This window comes from Sebastes umbrosus, chromosome 8 (genome assembly GCF_015220745.1).
Source record: "Sebastes umbrosus isolate fSebUmb1 chromosome 8, fSebUmb1.pri, whole genome shotgun sequence".
NCBI classification, from domain to species: Eukaryota; Metazoa; Chordata; class Actinopteri; order Perciformes; family Sebastidae; genus Sebastes; species Sebastes umbrosus.
The window spans coordinates 4,905,630-4,929,342 of NC_051276.1; the positions used below are offsets into that span (position 1 = coordinate 4,905,630).

The 23,713-nt window shown below is 43.9% G+C and overlaps 1 protein-coding gene across 16 annotated transcripts in view; it reads right to left on the bottom strand.

The window, feature by feature from the left end:
• arvcfb (ARVCF delta catenin family member b) overlaps positions 1-23,713 on the bottom strand; it is a 302,038-nt gene that overhangs the window by 141,803 nt on the left and 136,522 nt on the right. Inside the window, exon 1 of one of the 16 annotated variants that reach the window (XM_037778815.1) lies at positions 22,337-22,581. The exons of the other annotated variants lie outside the window; for them this stretch is intronic. Coding sequence (XP_037634743.1) covers positions 22,337-22,357 — 21 coding nt within the window. The 5' untranslated portion in view covers positions 22,358-22,581. Of the gene's footprint in view, positions 1-22,336; positions 22,582-23,713 lie in introns of those variants that run through there. 16 annotated transcript variants of the gene reach the window in all.

Sequence of the window (23,713 nt, forward strand, 5' to 3'; positions counted from 1 at the left end):
ACGTTTTCGGAATTTTGGCATCGACTTGGTACTAAAGTATCGGTTTTCGTGACATCCCTAAATGTCACAAGAACCGATATGCAAATTGAAAATGACACTTAAAATATAAAACAAAATATGATACGTGACAAAAAAAATTTGCAGGGGGAGACAAAACATTCCTCTGGGACTTAAAGCTAAGAACACTGTACAATCGAGATGTGAACTGGAAAATGATAGGAGAGATGAGGAGAGGAGATAGTCCGGGAAGCAGGCCTACTTGAATCACCAGCAGCCATTTAGTGAGTCAGTGAAGGACCTCTCAGAACAACAGCGAAGCTGCCCGGCAGTGCATCACACTACAGAAACAGAGCAATGATATCTGGCACACAAAAACTTCGCTTCAGCAGAGGAGACACCATATCAGCCAAGGCCACAAATCAGAAACACACCCAACTCTGCCCTGTCTCCTGTGCTAGATGCTGTGCAAAGGAACAACCTCTACGTTATTTTCTTGCCAGTTTCATAGCATTCAGTGGCTGTAAAATGCAACACACACAGTAGATGAAAAAGGGGGCTGAACGGGTCTGTCAAAGTTAACGCCTTAATAACGCGTTAACAGAAATTCGTTTTAACGCCACTAATTTCTTTAAGGCATTAACGCAACTTGCAATTTTTTGGTTGTAGCGGGCTCAGTTTTAAAGCTAGAGTGAAGATCCTTGTATCATGTGAAACTAGAGGGATCCCAAGGAATCCATTGATCCCAACCATGTCATACTAGCTTGCCACAAAGGAGGCTAAATAACACTCCAAACTTACGCTAAATTTTGGCGAGGAAAAACTGTAAAAATAGCCAGTTTCAAAGGGGTCCCTTGACCTCTGACCTCAAGATATGTGAATGAAAATGGGTTCTATGGGTACCCACGAGTCTCCCCTTTACAGACATGCCCACTTTATGATAATCACATGCAGTTTGGGACAAGTCATAGTCAAGTCAGCACACTGACAGCTGTTGTTGCCTGTTGGGCTTGAGTTTGCCATATTATGATTTGAGCATATTTGTTATGCTAAATGCAGTACCTGTGAGGGTTTCTGGACAATATTTGTCATTGTTTTGTGTTGTTAATTGATTTCCAATAATAAATATATACATATATTTGCATAAAGCAAGAACATTTGCCCACTCCCATGTGGATAAGAGTATTAAATACTTGACAAATCTCCCTTTAAGGTACATTTTGAACAGATGAAAAATATGTGATTAATTGTGATTAACTATGGACAATCATCCGATTAATCGTGATTAAATATTTTTATTGATTGACAGCTCTAGTACAAACCTAAAGAAGAGTGTCCCACAACCAACAACATGGACACAGTAGACGTCGGCGTGCATTATGTGCATGTTCCAAAAGTCAAAGCGCTACAGGGGTGCAACAAATGTCAATTCCACACAGCACGCCAAAAGAGAAGCCACGTGGTGAGCGAGCGGACTGCTATTTTCCTCCTGAAAAACAAAGGGGCTTCAAATTCCTAACATGTTGTGGAGATTAGAGAGCACTTCTGTGGAATTCCGAGCCCCATATGGTGACAAGGTGCTCACATCTCCCCCTATTAGAGGTCCGTTTTTCCTTGCCAGGAAATCCAGTACTTGTTCTAAAGCCAAAATAAAGATTAAGCAACAGAGGGGAGCAAAAAGAGAAGGCCAGCAGTGGGGAGTGAAATAATGCTCGGTTTGGTCTGAATGGGTAAACCTCCTCTCCGAGTAGGCCCTGGACTGGACTGTAGAGTAGGTAAAGGAGGACAGAGAGGGGCGGGGGGGAAGGGCCCGTCACATGGATCATGACTCATTTGAGGTATTAGACCACTGCTGTTCCAGTTTCCCAAATCGCCTCTATAGACTGGTGGGACAGCACACAATGAGTCAGCCCTTGGACACTTTCAATGAAAAGATGGTGGCATTCCGTTTCAGGGAATGAGCAATAAGCTCCTATTATGCAAATCTCTGGAGTTTTACGGGAAAAGCCCCACCCTGACTGCAATCTGTAGAGGACCTCTTACCTGTGTGAGCGCTCGGCGAAGAGGATTAGCAGCTATGATCGAGTGTTTACAGCGGCATCGGGAATGGCATCACCAAACCCCCCCTCCCCCTTTTCTTTTCTCTGCACATCCAGCTTGAATTAGCTTGTCACAGTCTGAGAAATTAGTCCCTGTAACTATCTGAGTGCATGGCTGTCATATTTCATCACACCCGTTGTTTCATGGGACCAGCCAGGCGACAAACACAAAAACAGACTGCCGGCAGACATTAACATAAAACCGTCATCTCTGCCGGATCCCCAGTTTGACATGAGACGGCCTGGAAGAGAGCATGAGAGGAGATATCGCACCTCCGGGGCCGCAGCCTCCTGAGCGGCGTCACCAAACCCAAGCAGTTTGTTGCATCATCATCAAGGCTGCCCTGCTTGTTCGAGCCGAGGTATCAGAGAGAGAGAGAGAGAGAGAGAGAACGCGGCGCTGACTGATTGGGACTCCGACAGCGCCATTAGCGAGGCGCGTTCCAGACGCATGCAACAATTAAGGCAGCTCTGCCTGCCAGGGAGGACTGAAGGATCCATGAGCAGCCAAATGCTCATCATTCAAAAGCAGCCAAGCTGAAAACCCCCGAGCCAAAAGATGTAACTTCAAGAGAGAAAATTATCCATACAAATAAAAATTCACAAAGACCCCTTTTCTGTTATTAAACATGATGACGTATTTTGTGGGCGCAGCGTTAAGTGGAGGCAGAAAAATTCTTTGAGTATGTTATTTAACGCTGGCTAGCAAGTATTGTTGGCTTGTTTTTATAACAATGGCTGAAGAAAATACTAATTTCTCTCAATATGTTCAGTCACTCACTCTCTGGGACCGCGAGTGTTAGTTCAGAAAGTTAAAATTAACCAACGGGACCAGATAAGCCGACCCCTACACTGCTGACTAGGGATGCACCGATTTTTTCAGACCGAGTACAAGTACAAGTACTTACATTTAAGTACTCGCCGATACCGAGTACTGATACAAGTACTTCTCTGTGCCAATAGACCCTCGTTAACAGCCAGCTGGAGGGTGTGAGCGACACACGGCAGGCTGGGGAGTCCCGCATACGAGGCAGTGCGCGCGACCGGCTCTAGGTCGGCTTGGAAGGGACGGGGCGCCCTTCTCCCGGTCGAACGGAGCGGACTGTCCTTAGTGCGCACCAACCGCGTCGTGCCCCCAGGGCAGGGTTCGGCCCACGTAAAAGATGCCAGGGGGCTGCGGCGATGTCTGCAACCCACCCGACCCGTCTTGAAACACGGACCAAGGAGTCTAACACACGCGTGAGTCAGAGGGTGCAAGCAAAACCCTGTGGTGCGATGAAAGTGAGGGCCGGCGCGCACCAGGTGAGGTGGGATCCCGGCCCCGCGGGTCGGGCGCACCACCAGCCCGTCTTACCCGCAACGTCGGGGAGATGGAGCGTGAGCGCGTGCGATGGGACCCGAAAGCCCAGCACTGCTACTGGGCTCATTTTCTGTAACCAGTGTTGCATGAAAGCATGGTGGAATTAACAAGCTAGCTAAGTAGCCAGCCATCCGACCAGCGGCAGCACTGTAAAGACAAACTGAGGGCGTGTTAATCTTTGGACGCCTTTAGTTAACTATCCTACAGTAAAGTCAGTCAAAAGGAGAGTTGTACAATATCGGCAGAGCTTTTCAGAGATGTAGAGAAAAGGTTGCTCATAGTTTAGCCTTCTGCTAACCGCAGCCAACGGCTCACGGCAACCTTTTCTCTCATTCTTTGAAACACTTCGCCGATATTGTAGCTCGCTAGTGCCTCGAATCACAGTTTGTCATTTCAAATGTACAGTATGTGATATTGATTTTGGCGCCAAACCACACAGCAATGTGACATTTTAGATGTGTAACTTTAGCCCACTACTCTGAGGTGCTTTGTTCTGCCTCCAGCTAACACCGTGACGTCATCATGACGTCGGCTGTAAAAAGGGTCTATAGACTACAGGGATTCTGCTGCTGTTTAGAATTACTTCATTATGAAACATGCTCACAGGCAACCCCAAAACAATCTAATTCCAATAAAAAGAAAGCTGCATCTGAACAAATTGGACCTACTGTGACACCAGTGAGAAGTCTAGTATACGCACATGCAACTATTGAATATGCATGGCAAAGACAGATGGATAACTTCCTGAGTAAACCCACTACGGGAGCATTAATCCTGCGTGCCGGTATCTTATATCATTTTATTTTTGCTTGTCCGTGTTCACAGGGGACAGAAATGTGTCTAGTCACAGCAATGGTAACAGCAGATTTCTCCTGGCTATACATTTTGGTTTTTTTTTTTTCCTCACGCGCTCCTCTGAGAGCGAACGGGAGCCTCAACACTACAGAGAGGCTGACCCACTTCAGAACCTCGCCGCGCAACACTGCAGTGCTGCCGCTAGCAAAGTTCACTGCCAAATATGCACAGCACACACAGGAATTCATACATAGCAGAAGCATCTGTAACATTCACTCAGCATCCACAATGCGCACAAACACAGAAACACGCAGCGTCTGTATAGTAAACACACCAGAGAAGCCTAGTTTTAAACTCCTGTGTTGCAGACATCAGCTCCTCCCCAGAGAGGTTCTCTGCAGTGAAAAGGCAGAGAAAGTCTTCCTCTGCAGCACCTGCTCTAGACACTGCACACCTCTGCCCCCCCCTGCAAAGCCCAAAACAGGCCAAGACGATAATACACAGTATGTAGTATTAAAGGGATAGTTTGGGTGTTTTGAAGTGGGGTTGTATGAGATATTTATCCATAGTCAGTGTATTACCTATAGTAGATGATGGTTGGCACGCCCCCAGTTTGGAGAAACAGACAGGAATTACTTTTTAGAATATTTTTGCCAGTTTATCTTGCCACATGGGTCAGCGTGCTGACTTGACTATGACTTGCCCAAAACATGCTTGGGATTATAAAGTGGGCATGTATGTAAAGGGGAGACTCGTGGGTACCCATAAAACCAGTTTTTAATTCACATATCTTGAGGTCAGAGGTCAAGGGACCCCTTTGAAAATGGCCATGCCAGTTTTTCCTCGCCAAAATGTTGCGCAAGTTTGGAACGTGATTTAACCTTCATCCCAAAAATCTAGTATGACATGGTTGGTACCAATGGATTCATTAGGTTTACTAGTTTCATATGATACCAGTATCTTCACTCTAGCTTTAATCCTGAGACCTAAAGATTGTTGCATTAATGCGCTAAAGAAATTAGTGGTGTTAAATCGAATTTGCTTTAACGCACATCTTTGACAGCCCAACCCAGGAGTTTCTGCTCTTCCTCTGCCTCAATCTGTTAGTGTTTTTATGTTATGGTGTGACTTTGGTTAGTTCGGATTCACCAAAGTCTCACAATAACACAAACTAACTGATCAAGGCAGCAGAAGAACAGCAACCCCCGTGTTCTGTGAGGTAAAATTACAGTTTTTTTCAATGGAGTCTGGTGGCTTTGGCGAGAGCATAGATGAACATAATGGCTTCAGTTACCCGTCGGAAAGGGCCGTCTGGCAGCAAGGTAAAGCGGTGAAAATATTCTAAATATGGCGTACACTTACACTGATATTAATTTTTTTATGAAGCCTTTCTTTTAGGTGGCTAAAATACGTTTTGCTGCCGGCCCCGTCCGCAGCAGTACATTGCTTTGCTCCTGTGTGGTAACTAACTGCTTCTCCAAGCTGGAGGTGTGCCAACCTTCATCTACTGTAGGTAATACACTGACTATGGATAAGTACCTCATACAACCCCACTTCAAAACACCCAAACTATCCCTTTAATATAGTTCAATTATGACTTCAAACCTCTGAGAGATCAGGTGGAGTGACCTGGCACCAGATAGCCATGGTTTGGGAGTCTAAACACTCTGGAGGAGAGAGTATTCAGAGTAGTGAGGACTTCTTAAAGTGCACAGCTGTGGTAGAGGAGAGGAAGGAGCCTTCGGCCGAGAGCTAATTAGGTTTGTTGGTGTATGTTGGACGGAGAAGACAGGAGGCTTGTTTGCTATGGAGCCTGGAGTACAGCGCAGCAGCATGCAGCAGCTTGTGGCTTCGGGGCTCCAGGGTCGGAGGGCCGGGGACATCATGCCAGTCCTGCTGCCTGCAAGCCTCAGATTGCAGAGCGCGGACGGAGGCCTGTAATTTCAGATCGGTCTCTGTGCACGTGCCCACTGTGATTTTCACACCACAATGTGGCAGGGGACACAATAGCTTTCCCTTTGAAGGCCGTCCCGCAGATTTAGTATCCGACTCTCAGCTCCTGCTGTGACACCATATTTCAGTGAGACTAGTTGGAATAATTCTGGACTCTTTGGAGAATGCAGGCAATTTGTCACCGCTAATATAGCAGAACATGATATTTGCATATTCATCATTTGTAAAACTGTAGCACTACGAAAAAGTACAGCGGTAATGAATTATTTAGGGCTGAACCCCACAGTGTTTTTTAATCAATATATCAGGATTAAACCATGGGAGAAACACTAGAAGTGACACATTCACCGTCGTTAGGTAAACTACCCGTACTCTGGTACTGACAATGTTAATTATTTAGGTCAAACCTAGTTGGTTGACAAAGCCAATGATGCTTTAACTCATCACTTATGCAAATAATACACTATTTGAGGGACTTTGGTGGTGTGTGGACCTCAGACCCTCTGGGGGGGTCCAGGGGCAAGGTCCTCCTGAAGAAAATGTTGTACATTTTAAAGTTAAATGCATCAATCTGGTGCACTTTGAGAGCAACATTAAGAGGCTAGATATATGAAGAGAATCTTTGTGCTCTTGTAAACAACTTGGTGCTCTAACAGTGGTGGAATGTAACTAAGTATATTCAGGCTACTCAAGTACTGCATAGGTACAATTTTGAGGTACTTTACTTGAGTATTTTCATTTTATGTAACTTATATTGTACTTTTCACTTAAAAGCATTTATTTGACAGTATTAAACTTTGCAACTACTTTGCAGATTCATATTCTTAATACAAATTACAAATCAACTGATAAACTATGGTGTATTATTTAGTAATATATTATTATTATTATGAAATAGTTGAAATTAGCTCAATCTTTACCAGCTGCAACATTAAAGTGATGAACACATTAACGCATCAATGATTATAATACAATAATATGATAAATATTATTCTGAAATGGACCATTCAGCATAATGAGTACTTTTACTACTTTTGATTAACATTTTGAATGAAGGACTTATTTTTAAACTGGTATTATTACTTTTACAAAAGATCTGAGTACTTCTTCCACCTCTGTGCTCTAGTAAACAATTATAATCATAAACACACTGGTTGTATAGATATGAATGGTGACGACGCGGCAAAGAAGTCACACCCACAAAGCGAGGTAAAAGAGACGGTGCCTGTGTTTCAAGTGGGTTTTGCCGACATCGCCGCAGACCCCTGGCACACTGAGGACAGTCAACCCCAGTTGATAGTTGCGCCAGGGAAGCGGCGAGGTCCGGGTGAGGGGTTGTAGCAGCCAGAGCCACCAGCCACTTTCAACCAGGGCCTTTCAGAGCCCAACTAGAGCCGGTCCCTGCGCAGTGTGCACCCGGCTGAGGGCCTGCCATGGCACACCCGTTGAGAAATGTAAAAATATGCTCGGTTTATTACGAAACTGTGGCGGGACAAAATGGACTATGGCGGGCTGCCACAGTCTAGCTAACTAATGGGGAACACTGCTTTTGGTATCCTTGGTTCAATCAATGTGCAGCTCAACGATAATATTGGATTTACAGGATATTTCATCAATGTGATGATGTTCATTGATTTGTCCGGTAGAGTGGAAACCGCTTATAGTGATCAAGTCTGTCTGGGTCAAATTGATCACTATAAGTGGATGATTACTATAAACGATTTTTGTTGTTATGCATCATTTCTCATGCAGATTACCACCTAATCAACATTTGTATATTTATTACATGAATACAAAGTAATGAAATGGACCGCTTCGGATCGGCAAAGACCAGGCATTATCAATCCACTTGACGAGGGCGGCTTCAACCACAGGTGCTTTCCCCGTGCTAATTCACTCTTTATTCAGAGAAAATTACTTTCTTAATCTTCCAGTTATGATTTCAATGTGCACGCAGCATCAGGTATCCAGCTGGAGAGCAGAGGAGGCAAAGCATCAAGGGAGTAAAGTAAAAAAACAAAACAAAAATGTAATTACCGTTAGTCTAACGTAGTTTTTAAATGTTTTTCCATATGTTGTCTTGTATGAAAAGACCCAAAATGAACACTGTAAGCGCAGTACTTGATTACTATAAGCTTATTATTTAAGCAGCATTTGTATAGGAATGATTCTGTCCAAAGCTGTTTGATCACCATAAGCGGTTGATCACTGTAACCGTGATCACTATAAGGAGTTTCCGCTGTATTTGGTTCACTGGATCGGCAAGCATTCCTGTTTGTTAAACACATCTTCAGCTGAATTAGCTACATTACTGGATAAGGGCCTCGTCTGTGAGGCGATCAGGTGGCCGGGCACCCGTGGGACCTCGGGGTTGGGCTCGGGGGCTAAAAGGATAACATGGGCCCGCTTGCTGTGTGTAGGACTCAGGGTTGGTTGTGTTGTCCACTAGCAAAAGCAGAGGCCTTTGTGTATTGACACCAGGGTACTGAAATGGGGCGTTGGTAGTTTGTAGAGTGTGTGTCAGGATACCCTACTGTCCTGTTTTCAAGCATCAACACTCTAGAAAAGCAGCAATTTCATCACAGTTGTCCGCCATATTGGCACATTCCAACTACCATACCTCGGTTATACTTCATCTGGCCGTATGGCCAATTTGTCAAATAACTCAACGCCATACAATGCTGCCGGTGTGTCTCGCACTTAGGACCGCAGAACTAAAGTAAATTTTCATTTCCGCCATAACATTTTCTTCCCTGACTGTAGAAAAGTACCATCTGAGTTCATTTCTGCAAGTAATTATAGAAGGTAGTAAAGCACTCAGTGCACTTCACTTTCATCACCATTAGCAGAACAAGACCATAACAAGGCCTTGTTAAAGTCACAACATGAGCGGCGTGAGAACATGAAGAAGCAGGGAAAGGGTGCACTCAGTCCGGTCTCCCGTGACTTCTGGCCCACCGGTAAGTGACGCCTCTGCACTGCACAAGGAGGGCATTGATACATGTTCCGCTGGCCAGTTACAGTCACCAGCAGCACCCTTAATTAGCACCAGTGTTTCAGGGACATTCTGCTTGAAGGACTGTGGATAAGTGACGCAGGCAAAAAAACAGCGGAGGTGGATTGTGGCTCGGAGCACACCGAGTGCTCCCATCTGAGCATTCGAGTCTGGAATGTAGCTGCTCCATGACCCCAAAAACACTCCCTGTGTTCCCTTGTGGCCTGAACAACAGAGGCTGCAGCTGGCCACTCCTTCACAGGAACTTACTCACCCCCCCCTCACGCACACACTCAGAGCCGTATTCAAGAGAGACAGAGCACCAAACAGGCGAAGAGTGGGTTTTATTGGATTAAGCCTCTCTTAACTGTCCTAGAATATGATGGAAAGAATTTGGGAACTCAAGGAGGTCTGTGTCAACAGGTCTTGTTTGCTTAACTTTGAGAACTTCGCGGGGTTTAGTGCGCTCTTTTCCACACGTCTTAAATCTGAGGAGGTAGAAAAGAAAAAAAAAACATGCCTTAGTACAGCTGCTGACCAACCACGGTGTTATATTGAGACCCTCCTTGAATCTCAAAGGATCCAGGAAAAGCAGCTTGGTACCCGACGACAACTTGAAACAGCCATAGGGAAATAAATACCCCTGTGACTTTTAATGGCGACGGCAGCCAAAGGTCCAGTTAGGAAAACAGCACAGCACTGGGTATGTTTTAGAGGCAATGTACTTGCAGTATCAATCTTCAGAGCTGCATTTTTTTTTTTTTCTTCCACAAAGTCTACGAGCACAGATAAAACCACAGACAGCGGCAGGCGCACAGAGGTTGGAGCTATTTATGTCTCCGTCTGCCTTTTTGAGGGTTGTAAAAGCACAAAATAATGATGGAAAACGGGGTGTTCTCGTGGCTCGGCGGCTAATGTACCTCCTGCGTCATTGGGTCGTGACTGTCCTCGCTCTCAGACACCAACACTGTCCGTGTATATCATTATCTAATAAAGCAAACATGTCATTTAAAGCAGCGGTAGGCCGGATTGGAGCAAATATGATTAAAAAAAGTTATTTTTATAAAACAGTCACTATTATCCTGATAGTAGTGCATGAGACAGGTAATCTGAAAAAAATCATGTGCCTCTGTGTCCTCCGGTGCTCCTAATGGCATCTGCAAGATTTCACAGACCGGAGGAAAACAACCAATCAGAGCCGAGCAGGAGCCTTTCTGTCTCTGAGCAGCTGTCAATCACTCGCAAACTCTGATCAAACGGTCAAACTAGGCAGTGCTGATTAAATATGAATCAATATTATGGTACTGTAATGCCTATTTCTCACATATAATGTTTTCAGAAACATATTTTAATGTACTGTTTAGCTGTAAAATGAGAAAGTTTGTGACCCAGCCGCCATGTTGAGATCAGTTGAGGAAATACCAAGCACCACCCACCAGCCGGAGCAAACTTTCTCATTTTACAGCAAAACAGTACACTACAAGATAATCTGCCTAGTTTGACCGTTTGATCGGAGTTCACAAGTGACTGACAGATACCTCCGTTGAATGAACAGCCAATCAGAACGCTCTCTCTCTGAAATGACCTGTGATTGGCCAAAGTCTCCCGTCAAAGGCTAGATTTTCTAAAGCCTGAAAACAGAGCCATGAGGAGGTGCAGAAGTCTAGTTTTCTTTCAGAACACTTGAATTACAATATGCTGAAAGGTTATTATGGAATTTTGCCCAATGATGCCAAAAATATTCTGCCTACTGAAGCTTTAAGTTGCTGCATGTAGAATATTGCACCAGTACATTATTTACAAATTAATTCTGAAAGCAGAGTATAATGGTTGTAAAAAAATGGGACTACTATTGGGAAAATAGGTTTATTTTCTTTTGCTTGTATCCTACGTGACCCCAGGTATGATTTCCCTCTAATTGTGCAACTCGTGCTGTGTTTCATGTCCGATTGAATCCCGACACAACCTTTTCTCTCCAACTTTCAACTGCCCCCCTCTTCAGAAATAAAGAACACACAGCTACGATGTCCTATTACCAAACTGAAAGCTTGCTTGGCCGGAGCAGCAGGATACTGGCAGGCAGCTCTAAAAGCCCACACCGCAGGGCCAGGATTGTACACTCTCCAACCCAGCGCAGAGTGTTAAGTACAGCACCTTCCGCGGATGGCTGGCACCTGTTCCTCCATATCCGCAGACCTGGTTGGCACAGATCAACACTGCACCACGCTCCACTTCACAGCCTATTACACATTCCAAACAAATTAAATATGTGGGGGGGTGGGGGTGGTGACAGGGCGAGGTGGTATTTTCGCGGAGCCCCGACAGCCAGAGCGGGCCACGAATGCAGCGGAGGTTCATTAGACAGCTCAATAGAGCCTTGTGGAATGTGCGAGGAGGCGCATCACTCCATTGTTCACCGGCGGCTCCTCTGGGAATGGGCCGAGCACATATCAAGAGAAGATGAGGAGAGATGAGTAACAATGCTGTGCCATCACATGTAATGGCACATGACAGCCAGCCCAGTGTCTGGATGCCTCTATTGTAGAAACCATTGAACTGTACGAACCGTTGTCTGCATGCGTGGAGAATTGTCAGCGCTGAGAATGCCAGGAACTCGTTTATCTTTCCCATTTTAGGAGGTTCTGCGCCTGGTTTGGCTGAACTCTTGCCACTGGTTAGCATAATGTTTGTGTGTTGGGGCTGTCGGAGCTGTGGCTGCTATACAGCAGAGGCTGCGTGTAGCGGGGGCCGCTGTGGCCCCCCGAGGCCGGTCAGCTTACAGTGGTTTGGACTTTCCCTCCTCTATCATTCTCTTTTATTTTTCTCCCTGGATCCGAGCCATGAGCAGTAACGGCCGCTATTGTGTGTTTGCGAGGTTCAGAGCAGCATTCTAATGAAGTGCCGGACCTCATCAGTGCACTTCAACCGCCAGCGGGTCACAAACAGCCAGTCCTCACTTCAAACTCCCTACAGGCTTTGTGACTGAGCTCTGAGTAAGCAAAACATGCCTCTACAACGGTTAGATACGTACTGGGACAATATGAGCCTCTTGCTAAAACAATACTCGCAGATAAGCCTGTCAACGGTTACTTGATACAACTGGATTATCTACACTGATTCAGTAGAACGTCAGCATTGCAATTAGAGGTTTCTCGCCTATTTGATTGCTTGAATTAGGGATGTCAATCAATTAAAATAGTTAAATCGGGATTAATCTCAAATTAATCACACCTTTTTTATCTGTTCAAAATGTACCTTAAAAGGGAGATTTGTCAAGTATTTAATACTCTTATCAACATGGGAGTGGACAAATATGCTTTCTTTATGCAAATATATGCATATATTTATTATTGGAAATCAATTAGCAACACAAAACAATGGTAAATATTGTCCAGAAACCCTCACAGGTACTGCATTTAGCATAAAAACATATGCTCAAATCATAACATGGCAAACTCAATATCTTGAGGTCAGAGGTCAAGGGACCCCTTTTAAAATGGCCATGATAGTTTTTCCTTGTGAAAATTTTGCACAAGTTTGGAGCGTTATTTATTCTCCTTTGCGATGAGCTAGTATGACATGGTTGGTACCAATGGATTCCTTAGGTTTTATAGTTTCATAGGAAGCCAGTATCTTCACTTTAGATTAAAACTGAGCCCACTGCAACCTCCAGAATAAAGAATTTAGTGGCGTTAAAACAAATTTGCATTATTATCGTGTTAACTTTGACAGCCCTAGTTTGGATGTTATCTTATGTGATCAAATAAAAACTTTGAATGTGGTTAATTTACATGTTCTTATCTATCAATATACACTGCAAAGTGGGATACATCGCTCCCGGTTTTGTGACAGAATTAGTGTGCGGAACACATGAAATGTTTGATAAAAGTCAGTGAAACACATCTGTAGCTGCCAGCTTCCATCAAAAAATATCTGTCATGCCTTTCAGTTTTCAAAAACCCGACGACTGTGATGACTCCTTACAGCAGTTACACTAAATAAAGTGGAGATGCCTCATGCAAAGCTTCTAGTCCCCGCACCGCCACATGTCAGCGTAATCTGAACGGTCAGCCGGCACTGATGGAGCTCTACTAAAGAGCTGTCAGAGGGAATCATTAATCCCAAGAGGCAGCATGAGACAGATGGTGCGATGATGGAGGATCGATGCTCTCCCCGGCATCCCGACTGCTTCTAGTGGCCCCGGCCCAGAGGCAGGAAGTGGGCTAATCCCTCAAAAGAAAGTTCCAGACTAAACACGCAAGAGGAGCCTGGGCCATCTCCCGCTCCCCCCCACCCCCCAGCCCCCACGGTTGGCTGTGCTGCGTGTACCGCCCAGTACAATCTGGATGGTACCGGAGGGGGTTAAAGAGAGAAAGGGAGAAGTGGTAGGGAGGCGTTTGTTCCTGCGTTTCTAGTTGAGGGAAGCTCTATGAGGACTTTGACCTTCCCCCTCAGGGCCCCTCTAAGAGGTCCCCAGCTGCAGGACGGAGGGGGTGGAGCCTATATGAACTATACATATCTGTTAAAGAAGCCCCAGACCTTTTGAAAAGGCCACAGAACCAGACCCCTCTCTCCTCTCCGACTGAAGGTCTGGGTGGCACAAGTGTTCCCAGCATTGAGGGCAGGAAGAGGGCAACGGTAGGAAAGAACTTCCACTGCACGCTCTTCATGGACTCTTTATGTTCCATTCAAGATAAACGGCACATATCATATCAATCAATCCATTAATCATATGGGCTATCTCGAGTACTGTTTATGTTCCTGCAGTCCATCTAATGCACTTGAACGATTGTTTCCTCCCCCTAGGGGAAATTTAAATCTTTGCTATCAATACAGTACTGTGACAGTTACGGTCCGGTCTGGTCGTCAATTTGAGTCAAATTCAGCCACAGCACCTCTATACATCACTTTACCAGCTGTTTTTCTACGCTACAGATGCTGGGAAAATTAGAATGGTGTTATCAATCACACCGGGGTCCTTATTTGTCCGTGGTGCTGTCACATCTGCAGCATTAACCACAGTCCCTGCAGGAAAGCCAATTACAGTAATGACACATGCAAACAACCCACACAAACATGAGTTCATGCACCGGAAAAATTTGCACATACACATGCAATGTGCATGCAAACCAGGGCCTGGAATTAACTTTCACTCTCTGCCACTGTGGCAGGCAAGTAATTCAGAAATTTTATCTGCCACATTTGAAATCTCTGCGCTAAATGAAGGAAAAACATTTTAGATCTGATGCTCAATATATTTTACACAAAAAACATTATATACATGGTAAATTAGATTGTTCGAATTACACCCTAGCCTCCGGGGAAGCTTTATTTTCCAGGGGGTGGGAGGGTACTGTACACAGTAGCCTTCTGTACTGTACTTTGTTATTGTCATCTATAGTGGTTATTTGCATAAAAACACTTCAAATGATTAGGAAATAAAAGATTATATTGTTATTTAAATATTAGCTTTCAATTAAAATAAATCTCGTCATCGGTAGTTTTAATTATGTATTAAAAGCTGCTTAGAGCTAGTGTTAGGAAGTTAAACAGGTCATAATTCCATCTCTATTATCTATTTTATATTGCTGTGAAAACTGCTCCTTCAAACCACTGGATTTATTCAAGTTTCATGATAAAGTTAGAATTTACCTTCGCCCCATACTCATTTTTATGGAACATAGCTTGAACGCACCATAATGTAACTCAGTGGAACCTCCGTTAACGTTAGGAGCTCCGTTATTTAGCCAAACAGGACTGTGCTGCCCACCGGCTGCTAACAGGTAACGTTACTAACTGACCTCCTGTTTGATTTCAACACAGATTTGTTTTTCGCAATGTAGCTTTATCGGGGGAAAAATAGGGTGCGTCTCCTCAGGTTCAGTTTGGCCATGCTTTTGAAAGCAATTTTTTCTCTCCGCTGTGGCTCCAGTCCCAAACAAACAGAATGATACAGCGTGCATATGCGTCAGTGTGCATGCGTGACAGTTGGAAAGCATCAATACAAAGGAATCGATTTCATGGAGGCATGAGATGCCAAGGAATCGGATAACTAGGATCTCATTGAGAACCGATTCACTATTCCCATCCCCAGCGATTTCCCTGTCTGCCAAAGTGGTGGATGGCCTGGCGATTTTATCCGCCACTGCCAACAATTTGGCGGGTGGCGGGTGCTAATTTCAGACTCTGGAGCAAACACACCCACACTGCGTAGGTCAACATTACAGCACATTGGGTTATTAAGAAGAAGAGTCCTTTTCTTCTTCGTTGACCCTCGGCCCACTCCTTTATAAAACTGATTTTAATGTGTTCAGTGACTCTATTTTCACCACCATTAGCACTACAGCTTGTGGCTTTTGACAGCATCGAAGATAACCAGACCTGACTGATCATCCTAACAGGAGAGTGGTGTTTATATATCTTAAATTAGAGCATCATGTTGTGTAATAACCAAACTGTTACGCCATTATGTAATCACACCATTATTAAGATATTATGAGAGTATCATGTAAATATTATCACTGCAACAATTACAGCCCCGATGTGGCCGCGAGCACGACTTTATTTAAAGTGGAACGAGTTCTCCTTTCCCCGGCTTTCTGGTCAGCCTGTGTGACTGAGCCTCTTCTTGCTTTTCTCTGAGGCAAGTGGCTTCCTTATCTGCCCGATCGAAAACATGGATCTTGTTGCTGGCTTCCAGCGGCACAGATAGAAAAGGTGTTTATTGGATACAGCCGGGGAAACCATGAATCCCGCTCCCTTATAAACAGGGCTACCCTGTCCGTAGCCTGCAGACAAACACTGAGTAAATAAGCCAGGGATCCAAGTGATGTTCCTTTGTAGCCTCCAGTGTGTGTGTGTGTGTGTATGTATGTGTGTGAGTGTGTGTTGAAGAAGGAGTGGGTGTCTACACCTCACCTCTGGAGGACGTATTTGGCAGAAGGAAAAGCACGAAGAGCTCTCAATCCGCCAAGTAATCATTAACAAGTGATTGGACGTCATTATACAGAATGTAAACACAATGTAATGTTCTCAAGTATGTGCATGAATATATGCATGAGTATATGCGAGCATACATGATTCATACTGTATGAACCACCCTGCATACATTTTGATAACAGGCACACTGTAGAGCTGAGTAGGTAAAAAAAACAACAACAACAACTCTAGCAAGATAATAAGCTGCCATCTCATTAATGCGCCACTTCTTCTCCCCAATGCCGCTTCCAAACATAGCCGTATGAAAGCATCCTCGCCCCCCCTCCAGCCTTCCAATTTACTGCCACTCACCTTTTTTTTTTTAATTCCATCAGCGTGATGATGAAAGCTGAGAGAGCATTATGGTCCTCGCCAGTGGTCAGACAGTGAGTGAGCGAGCGCATGGGCCCGCATCGGTCACACTGTCAGCCAGCCAAATGGGTTAGGACAGATAAAGGGGAAGCCAAGGCAGAGTGTGTGTGTGTGTGTGTGTGTGTGTGTGTGTGTGGGGGGGGGGTTTGTAGTGCCAAGGGTTGAGTGGCATAGACCCCCTAATGCTCCATAGAACACAACCACAGAGCACCAAAAACCTGTGTTCATATGATACACAGCAAGGACGTACAGTGGGCGTACTATGTATAGTCTAGTGTAATACTTGCTGGGGTCAAATATTTCACATATCTCTTCGTGTTTGTTTGAAGCCACTTGGTGGACCAGCTGTCTGCCTACAGTGCTGCATCAGGAGATTTCACATGAAGGAAACCAAACTGTCTTTCAAAAAAACAACTAGAGTAAATCTAGTAAAGTTTCTAGAAGCATAGTACTGTATATGACTATCACAATGTATAATATACATTAGGGGTTCAATAATTATTTTCATTACTAATTCACACAAATGGTTGATTGATTAATTAGTGAAGTCGTTTTTAATGCAAAAATGCCACACATCCACTGGTTCACACTTCTCAGATGTGAATATTTGCTAGTTTTCTTCGTCTTCTATAGTGTTGTCAAAACCATTGAAGTATCTATACTAGGGCTGTCAAAGTCAACAAGATAGTAACGCAAATTTGTTTTAATGGCCCTAATTTCTTTAACTCATTAACGCAACTTGTGATTTTTAGGTTGCAGCGGGCTCAGTTTAAAGCTAGATTGAATATACTGACATAACAAGAAAACCTAAGGAATCCATTGCTACGCAACTTGCGATACATTTTGGAGAGAAAAAACTGTCATGGCCATTTTCAAAGGGGTCCCTTGAGTTTGCCATGTTAGGATTTGAGCATATGTTTTTATGCTAAATGCAGTACCTGTGAGGGTTTCTGGACAATATTTGCCATTGTTTTGTGTTGTTGATTGATTTCCAATGATAAATATATACATGCATTTGCATAATGCAAGCATATTCGCCCACTCGCATGTTGATAAGAATATTAAATACTTGAAAAATCTCCCTTTAAGGCACATTTTAAACAGATAAAAAATGTGCGATTAATTTGCAATTAATCGTGATTAACTATTTCAATCGATTGATAGCCCCAATCGATACATATCAATACTGAATATTTGAAACGGTTTCAACACTCATTTCCATAGTATCAATACGTGGGTACCAGCTGTGCTTTCTGCTCTCTCTTCTCTCCGACAGCAAGTTGACACACATACACACTGTGATTTTTAATTTAATAAAAATCGAAATTCTATGCCCTCAATGTTGTGGCAATTTTTCCCCGGGGTATCGAAAATGGTTTCGAATATCAATATTTGTCAAGGTATTGTATCAAAGTTAGAAATTCCATTATCGTGACAACACTAGTCTATGATTGTTAACGGAATACCTTCTGCTGGTTGGATAAAACAAGCAGTTTACACATGTCAATAAGGGTTCTGGGAAATTGTGAGGTGCATTTTTTATAGGCCACTGACAAGACAATTAATGGATTAATCAAGAAAATACTCTGCAGATTAGTCGATAATGAAAATAATCATTAGTTTGCGACCCTAAATTGGTTAATTGCTTTGTCTATAAAATGTCAAATGTTTGGCATTTTTGCTTAATATGCCGGGATAGCAGAGAGTAGCAAACAGATAAATATGTATAAAAAAATCATTGAAAGCACACTGAGGTAATGAAAAACTTAATGTTGAGAATGACAAATTGCGATAACATCATGCATCTGTTTGGTGCTTCAAGCCAGTTAATCAAATATGATGAAATTATATGTTGAACTAAGGGGAACATACATGTAGGGTGTCATGGATGGCGGAGGAGTAGTTGGCATGTGGAGGTACATATATGGTCTCAGCTGTTCACATGTAAATACAGTTCAGGTTACTTCAATCCAAAAACAGGCACCCAGTGGAAGAGGTAGGCGGGTAGGACGACAGGCAGGCGGCTCTCGGGTAGATGGTGGGCGGAGGGGCGGATCCTGTAACATGTCAAAACCATGTTGTGTCATGCATGTGTCATGCATGGGTCATGCGATAAGGGCAGCCATGGGAACGGTATGGGAAACATGGGGAGTATGGCCAGGCTGTGTGATGGGAAGGCCATCTGGTATCACCAGTCACCAGTCACCTAGCACCATATGATCCCGCCCTCTTCCAAGACCCTCTCGCCTTCAAAACACAACAGCACTCATGACACCCCCCACACTCCCCACCCTTTCTCCCATCCTGCGCCCAACCCCCTAATGAATGCCCTCTTGCATTGATGCGGTCTCCACAGCTATTGACCGTCAGCTATGCTTCCGGTCATTGGCATTATTCTTGTACGACCTCCACTCCCCCAAACAATGCCGCTCCTCATGCTCTACATGTCTTCAAATATTGATCTTGCAAAGCATCTTCTGCAGTCACAAAAGGGGGAGCCCGAGGAAAGGAATGGAAAAAGAATATGCAACGATGGTTGAGCTGTCATACAAAAAACAACCCCCGCAGAAAAAAAAAGATGGAGAGAAATTTGACGGATTTTTAATTTTGGTGAGGAATCAAATAGCATCGGAGAGAGAGAGAGAGAGAGAGAGAGAGGAGGGAACGCTCAGTTGCTGCAGCTGAAAGCCCCGCTAGCTGTCAGGAATCTGGCAGTAACCCGCAGTCTGAAGACTAGACCTCCTTTAGTCTTTCTGAATCACTGATGAATTATTTTGCTATTCAGACGGGTCCTTCTAGCTTGCGGAGGAAAAGTAAAGTCATTTTTTTTGATAGACCTCGGCGAGATGATGACTACTGGATTATTCATAATGTTTTCCTTTCGCCTTCACGACAAATCTGTTCTTCTATTTTTCATGAGCAGAAGATGCTGCAACTAAAAATTCGGAGGATTTGGGGCCGGGCGCCGTACCCTGCTGGTGTTAAGTTGTAAAAGAAAGGACAGTTTATATTTAACTCAGACGTGGTCTGGTGCAGGCTCCCCCACTAATTGAGGGCTATGCAGTAATCTGCAGCGGGCTAAAACTCATTTACCGCTGCAGCATTAAGATGAGGTCAAGACAGATCAGCATCTCTCTCATCTCCCCTTTGCTATCTACTTTCTTCTGGGTATAAAACTTTTAAGATATTGGCACCCTGAAGGACAAATAGTAGTGGTTCTCAACCAGGGTCCAAGAGGGAGTTCCAGGGGGTCCTCAGAAATAATGGGGAATAGTTTATTTCAGCCCAGTTGCATAGCAGTTTGTGAAATAGTCACGAAATTGAATGTATTGATTCATGTAAAGACACAAATTTCAAATTTTTTTCGTGACGGTCGGCACAAAATCAATTCATATGTAATCCACGTAAGCGGGAACCGGTGCGTAGAGAGGAGGTCGGGGTGGATGGGTGGGTCAAAAAACACCAGACTTTCGCCCAGGAGACCGGTGTCCTGTGTCCCATGTGAAACCACAAGGCAAAATTGCTTTATTTATCACGTAACTTCGGTACTTTAGTTACACCTCTTCCAGAGTTATTTTAACCCAAACCGCGATCTTTTCCTAAACCTAACTAAGTAGTTTTATTTTGAAAAGCCTGGAGCGGAAATTGATACATGCGTCACGTGTTGCTGGACATTCATAGAAAAAAATCATAAGAAAAATAAGTTGTTGAAAGTCGTGCTGAGCGTCACAAAAAAAGGGAAATTTGTGTCTGTGTACACGAATCAAATAGATAAAATTTTGTGACTATTTCACGAACTGAATTGAGACTGTGTTGTTTATTTTCACTATTTAATTCACTATAGAAGTGAGCCCAATGTGAGTGAGAGTCATATTACTCTGATCATAGGTTTCACTTCCTCCGCGGTTACCTCCTCAACTGTAGTTGACAACTACAGAAAATCTTTTCAGATGGAGGTCCCTGAAGCGAAATCTTATCAAATGGGGGTCCGTGACATAATGTGTACCAATTAAGGGGTCCTTGACACGAAAAAGGTTGAGAGCCATTGATATAGAGTACAGTATGGAGTAGAAGAGGTTCAAATGCTAACTCAAGCCTGTTCCAAACTAAACTATATACTACTGTTCTTCTATTGTCCCAACAGCGATAACTGAGCAAAAGCAAGAAGAAAGACGACCAAAACATAGGCACTGGAATGGATCCATACAGGGCTCGAGCGTGACTTGGACATACGTTGAACCAACTTTCCCATACAGCACTGCCTTTCCCATACAGCACTGCCCAAGCAGGTGCTCCCTAGCTGAGGAATGTCCAGCTGAGTTGAAAAGGTCGAAAAGCACGATGCTGGCCTGCACCAAAGTATGCCAACCATCTCGGTCTTTAGGAGGTCACGGACACGTGACCCGCGCCTCCCCTGCCAATTTTGGGATGCATCTGGAGAGGACATACTCTCAGGTTGTTGACACGCATTTCATCTCATTCACATAATCCAAGCAAGGATTCCAACGGGCAACGGTCGCCCTGCTTTTTGATCCACTCGGTGTAACAGCTTTCAGACTTATCGAAACCAAGGGATGGAAAGAACTGAGAGTGTGTGAGGGAGAACAAGCAGGCGGAGGCTCCTCCAGTTATCTGGTGGCACTCATCCACGGGAGCAACTGTTAACGTACTATTATCAGAGCAACGTGGAGAGCTGACAGAATGTTTCTGTCTGCCAAACAAGGGGGTTCGGTAACTCCACCCCCCTCAGCCCAGAGGAGGAGAGCGGTGCTGATGGGAAGTTGACCTTATTCAATCTGATTTTTGTCCTCCACTTTCTCTTTCTTTTTGGATGCCTGTCTTCTTTCTTTTTTTTGTGCATCTGAGCGCTGCCAAAGCTCGGCGGGGAAAAGAGCGCTGTGATGGTGTAGGCTGCCTGTGGATGCGCTTCAAACACAGGAAACACTTCCAATAATGTATGCACATCATGCCCTGGTACGCGCGCACACACACACACACACACACACCCACACACACAGACACAGAAACACACTACTCGCAGGAGCTAACAAAAGCACATTCCTGTGGTATCTGTGCAAGTGGAAGACAAAAGAGTTTTTTAATGCCATGTCTCTCACACGTTTGGCACCACAGCACCGGAGACTATAAATCGTGGCCTGGGCTCATTCAGAGCGTTGGAGGCGATGATCAGGGACAAACTTTCAATACTTCACCGCTTGTCCCATCATCCCACCAGTCATTCTATAGGTGCTACTGACATGTATGAGCCCATGAATGTGTCAGGGAACTCATAAGTCACAGAGCTGCTTTACTGCAAGACAAACCCCCCCATGACACACACACACATACACACACGCGCACACACACACACACACACACACACAGGACCAAACATATCTCATGGTCAAGACTATTTACAGCATGAAATGGTCACTAAGTGGTGGAAGTACTTACTCGCCCTTACTGTATCTGATGTCATGCAGCAGCCCACATGCATGTGCACATGCACTACACATCCATATGTGCACACACTCACACGCACTATCCTCCTGAAGGACATCGATAAATCTGATAATAGTTGCTCTGCATGTATTAAACTGGGAGGGAAAAAAAGCTGCATAAAAGACATAAAGCTTGATGTTCTAGGATAACAATGAGAGGTATGTAAGAATATCCAAAGAGTAAGGAATCAATTAGGAGGAGGAGGAAGATGAGGAGAGTCAGAGAGGATGAAGACACGATGAGAGGAGAGAGAGGAGACCGGCAGACAGCAACAGCAACACTAACCTGTTTCACTTCAGCAGGCATGGTCCAAAATCCCCCCCTTCGTTCCTGAATAAAAATAAAAAGCTCCCGGGGAAAATAAACGTGTGACAACTATTTCCTGGTGTCGGGAAACTTCTCCTTTTCCCTCCTCTCCTCCTCTCGTCTCCTCGCGCTTTGCTCGTCTATTAGCGTTGAGTTTCCCCTCTGTGAGCTGTGAGCGCAGAGGCAGCAGCTCAGACGCAGGCAGCCATCCTCTACTCAGCCTGAGTCGAGTCGGACACAGTTAGCGACGGCAATACAGGAAGCCAGGCGGCGCGCCTTTCACAATAAAAGCGCGACTATTAACACATGCTCGCAAGAGTCAGCTTTACGGATGTGTTGCATAACTGCTAGCAACTACAAAACTATGGATCATTTGATACAACCAGATCAAAATATTTTTACAGTTAAAGTTGTAGAGACTATGTTTTTACAAGAGAAGCAGGTCTAATAAGATACTGAGATTACTTTTACTTTCCATGTTTTTAGAACAGGTCTCAAATCCAAAACACTTCAACTATAAATGGCTAACCTAGCAAAAAATAGCAACATGCATACCAATCTAGTTACAAATCATATAATAGCTGTATTCAGCTGTAATAAAAGGGTCTGTTTTAGGTTAAAGCACAGTCACAGTCATATGTTAAGAGACCTGATTTCTTACAAAACTGATGCTGCATTTTATGCCTCTTGGGAGCGGTGTGTGTTTTATAGTGAAAGTTATCTCTCCCAAATTATTATTATTAATAATAATAACAATAATAATAATAATAATAATAATAATAAAAAGATCCGAGACATTATTAACTTTTTCATTACTGACAGTAAGCCAGGTAATTATCCAAAAACAGTGACAATACTGTTGGCCATATTGGAGGTCTACATTTGACACATAGTCCTACACCTATAATAAAGTAGTCAGTATATATTAGGCTACTACTATGTCAAGTCTAATGAGTCATTTCTATATAATCGCGATTAATCGCAAATTAATCACACATTTTTTTAGCTGTTCAAAATTAACCTTACAGGAAGATTCGTCAAGTATTTAAAACTCTTATCAACATGGGAGTGGACAAAAGTGCTTGCTTTATGCAAGTGTATGTATATATTTATTACTGGAAATCAATTAACAACACAAAACAATGACAAATATTGTCCAGAAACCCTCACAGGTACTGCATTTAGCATAAAACATATGCTCAAATCATAACATGGCAAACTGCAGCCCAACAGACAACAACAGCTGTCAGTGTGTCAGTGTGCTGACTTGACTATGACTTGCCCCAAAAACTGCATGTGATTATCATAAAGTGGGCATGTCTGTAAAGGGGAGACTCGTGGGTACCCATAGAACCC